The sequence below is a fragment of the Chiloscyllium plagiosum genome, chromosome 18 (genome assembly GCF_004010195.1).
Source record: "Chiloscyllium plagiosum isolate BGI_BamShark_2017 chromosome 18, ASM401019v2, whole genome shotgun sequence".
Lineage (NCBI taxonomy): Eukaryota > Metazoa > Chordata > Chondrichthyes > Orectolobiformes > Hemiscylliidae > Chiloscyllium > Chiloscyllium plagiosum.
This window is the reverse complement of record NC_057727.1, coordinates 9,951,992-9,956,085: the sequence shown is the minus strand read 5'-3', so window position 1 is coordinate 9,956,085 and position 4,094 is coordinate 9,951,992. Positions and strand designations below refer to the sequence as shown.

At 47.5% G+C, this 4,094-nt stretch overlaps 1 protein-coding gene across 1 annotated transcript in view; it reads left to right on the top strand.

Annotated features, from left to right (window-relative positions):
* Positions 1-4,094, top strand: part of LOC122559240 (semaphorin-3A-like) — a 172,746-nt gene that overhangs the window by 125,551 nt on the left and 43,101 nt on the right. The window contains exons 6-7 of the mRNA XM_043708621.1: positions 923-1,016; positions 1,902-2,021. Coding sequence (XP_043564556.1) covers positions 923-1,016; positions 1,902-2,021 — 214 coding nt within the window. The remainder of the gene's footprint in view (positions 1-922; positions 1,017-1,901; positions 2,022-4,094) is intronic.

Here is a 4,094-nt window from a genome sequence, read left to right as displayed (position 1 = left end):
GGTGACCGTATAGAGGTTTACAAAATTATGAGGGGCATGGATAGGATAAATGGGCAAAGTCTTTTCCCTGGGGTCGGGAGTCCAGAACTAGAGGGCATAGGTTTAGGGTGAGAGGGGAAAGATATAAAAGAGACCTACGGGGCAACTTTTTCACACAGAGGGTGGTATGTGTATGGAATGAGCTGCCAGAGGAAGTGGTGGAGGCTGATGCAATTGCAACATTTAAGAGGCATTTGGATGGGTATTTGAATGGGAAGGGTTTGGAGGGATATGGGCTGGATGCTGTCAGGTGGGACTAGATTGGGTTGGGATATCTGGTCGGCATGGACAGGTTGGACCGAAGGGTCTGTTTCTGTGCTGTACATCTCTATGACTCTATGTACTTGAAGAGATTTAAATTGGAGGGATTTGAGGGTGTTGGGGTAAGGGGAGAGGATGGGGGTGAGGGGAGGGACTGGTAGTGGTGGTAGGGTCCCAGTAATGGTCGATCCTGCCCTTTTATAGGTGGCACATGCCCCAGAGGGGAGTGAGCTTTGGCCGAAACTAATGAATTTCCAGTGAGTGTTGACAGAAGAACTCGGGGCAATGACAGTTTACAGGTGTGAGAGTCCTTTGGGAGGAGGACTTGTGTTCCCTTTAAGACCACAAGAGGAATTCTCCTCCCTAGTTACGTTGTCCATTGAAATTGAAAATGAGGAGGTTCCCAGGAGGAATTGAAGAGGAAACCACAAGACTACGAGGTGTGGAGAGCAGGGCCGAGATTAGCTGAGGGTGAAGCAGTGGGGGCCCAGACTAAATTTGATAGCTCTTTCAAAGATGCAGCGGGGATTGATGGGCTGAATGTCGTTATAAGATTTTCTGCGCTGACCTCCTCCTTTCTGCACTGCTTGTGGTCAACATCCTTTTGTGTGTCTCATTGCAGGAGCACCAGTTCCGAATTGATTTCAACCAGATTGAGGACGGCAAAGGGAGAAGCCCTTACGATGCCAAACATCTGTCAACCTCCATTCTGATTGGTGAGTCATCATAACAGCGTTGGGAGCTTCATGATAGTCTGGGGATCTTCTGGGGATGGAAGTGGCAGGCAGCCGAGGATTATAAACTGGAAGAGGTTGGAGGTTTAGAAATCACTGTAAATCCGATGGTGTTGTTGCTCGAACTGTACACAACTCCAGCTATGACCCAACCAGTGTTCAATACAGTCCCAACTATAATTTCCTTTCTCTTGTATTCTGTGCCTCAGCTAGTATCCCATATGCCTTCTTACCCACCTGATCTATCTTCAGGGATCTGTTGGATCTGCACAGTGAGCTCCGATCTTTAGTATATCCAGGCTCCTACCATTCAGGGTGTCATCTCCTCTCGACAAATGAATCACCTCACACTCTTCCAAATTGAATTCCGTCTGTCACTACTCGAACAGAGAGAGGCTGAATTGTCTGGGGCTGTTTTCCCTGGAGCGTCGGAGGCTGAGGTGTGACCTTATAGAGGTTTACAAAATTATGAGGGGCATGGATAGGGTAAATAGAGAAGGTCTTTTCCCTGGGGTCGGGGAGTCCAGAACTAGGGGGCGTAGGTTTGGGGTGAGCGGGGTAAGATATAAAAGAGACCTAAGGGGCAACTTTTTCACACAGAGGGTGGTATGTGTATGGAATGAGCTGCCAGAGGAAGTGGTGGAGGCTGGTACAATTACAACATTTAAAAGGCATCTGGATGGGTATATGAATAGGAAGGGTTTGGAGGGATATTGGCCAAGTGCTGGCAGGTGGGACTAGATTGGGTTGGGATATCTGGTTGGTGTGGGCAAGTTGGCTCAAAGGGTTTGTTTCCATGGTGTATATCTCTACGACTCTATGGATGGCCCACTCTGGTTTCCTACTCTCCACATTTATGTCTTTCAGGCGAAGAGCTGTACTCGGGGGTTGCCACTGACCTGATGGGCCGTGATTTCACCATCTTCCGGAGCCTCGGGCATCGCCACTCCATCAGGACAGAGCAGCACGACTCACGCTGGCTCAACGGTGAGTTCCACCCGCCCACCAATCCCAGGCTGTACACCCAACCCCTTCACTGCTCCAAGTAAAGACAAAGTCCTGCAGATCTGAAATAGAAACAGAAAGTGCTGGAGAAAATCGACAGGTCTGTGAGCATCTGTGGAGAGAGAAGTTGATTGAACATTTACGGGGCGGGGGGGAGGCAGTGGCCTAGTGGTGTTATCACTGGATTGTTAATCCAATAGGGGGTCTAGATTAGAGTGGTGCTGGAAAAACACAGCTGGTCAGGCAGTATCCGAGGAGCAGGAAATTCGACGTTTCGGGCAAAAGCCCTTCAGCCCTTCCTGATTAAGGGCTTTTGCCTGAAACGTCGATTTTCCTGCTCCTCGGATGCTGCCTGACCTGCTGTGTTTTTCCAGCACCACTCTAATCTGGACTCTGGTTTCCAGCATCTGCAGTCCTTGTTTTTACCTTGTTAATCCAATAACTCAAGTAATGTTCTGGGGACCTGGGTTCAAATCCCACCACGGCAGATGGTGGAATTTGAATTCAATAAAAATCTGTAATTAATAGTCTAATTATGACCATGAATCCATTTATCTGACCCCTTTAGGGAAGGAAGCTGCCACTCTTACCTGGTCTGGCCTGCATGTGACTCCAGACTCACCGCAATCTGGTGGACTCTCAGCAGCTCTCTGGGCTATTAGGGATGGGCAATAAATGCTGACCTAGCCAATGATGTCCTCATCTCATGAATAACTGGGAAAAAAATCTGTGGAGTTGGAAACTGAGTGAACGTTTCAAGTCTGATCTGATTTGATTCTTCTCCAGAACTTGCAGACCATCACATAAAGAGCAATTCAATCCCACAGTTGGTTCTAATCCCTGCATTTGGGGACCATGTGAATAGCCATCACTGCTGGCTGCTTTAGCCAGGCAATTACTGATGGGAAGCTCCATCAATGATGCCCACTTCTCATGAAAACATATTTTAAAAATGGGTGGCTCAGTGGTTCGCACTGCAGTCTCACAACGCCAGGGACCTGGGTTCGATTCTATCTTCGGGCGACTGTCTGTATGGAATTTGCACATTCTCACCGCGTCTGTGTGGGCTTCCTCCGGTTTCCTCCCACAGTCCAAAGCTGTGCAAGTTAGGTGGATTGGCCTTGCTAAATTGCCGGCAGTGTCCAGGGATGTGTGGGTTAGGTGAGTTAGCCATGGGAAATATGGGGTTACAGAGATGGGGTGGGGAATTGGTGAGTCTGGGTGTTATGCCGTCTGGAAGGTTGGGCTGAATGGCCTCGATCTGCAATGCAGGGACTCCCTGAATCTTGAAGGAAGCCACTCACTCCATCAAGTCTATGCTCGCTCACTAGTAAATGTCTTTCCTCTCACTCTGCAAATTTATCTGCCTCAATTTCCTTCACTACCTCATCCACTATCCTCATATGTCTCATGCATTACTCCTGTTGCACTCTCTCTGTGTATAGTGTTTTGTGGCACATCACTGTTATGTGAAAGTGTAAGATTTAGACGTGTACTGTCTCTGTTATGTGAAGGTGTAAGATTTAAAGGGGCACTGTCACTGTGATGTGAAGGTGTAAGATTTAAAGGGGCACTATCTGAGAGCTGGCGAGCAGAGGGAGTGTGTCAAGAAGAGCTGGATAATAGCCTCAATGGAAAGTTTCTCAATGGAAATCAGAGAGATAGAGCTTGAGGACAGATTATATGAAATCAAACTGGTGCAGAGGGAAATGGAAAGAGACATGAGTAACAGGAGTGAGAGGAAAAGAAAGAGGAAGGAAGTGGAGATAAAGGGAGAGCAGGATTTTCCTCTGGACTCCAATTTCTTGTTGTTTTGTGCCACCATCAGGTTGTTTATTGTATAACATGTTCTACACTTTTGTCATGAACCAGTTGGAAGCAAAGTATTTGAGTGAGATTTAGATTCTTCATTTTGCATCATGGTTCAGGATGGATTTTGTTTTAAATAAACCAGAAGACTATCTCCATGGTCTCCTCCATCACTTCTCATTGCCAACATTAACAGACTGGGCCAATCTACAGCGCAAGCTAGAAATTGTTGGCACCTTGGCCCTC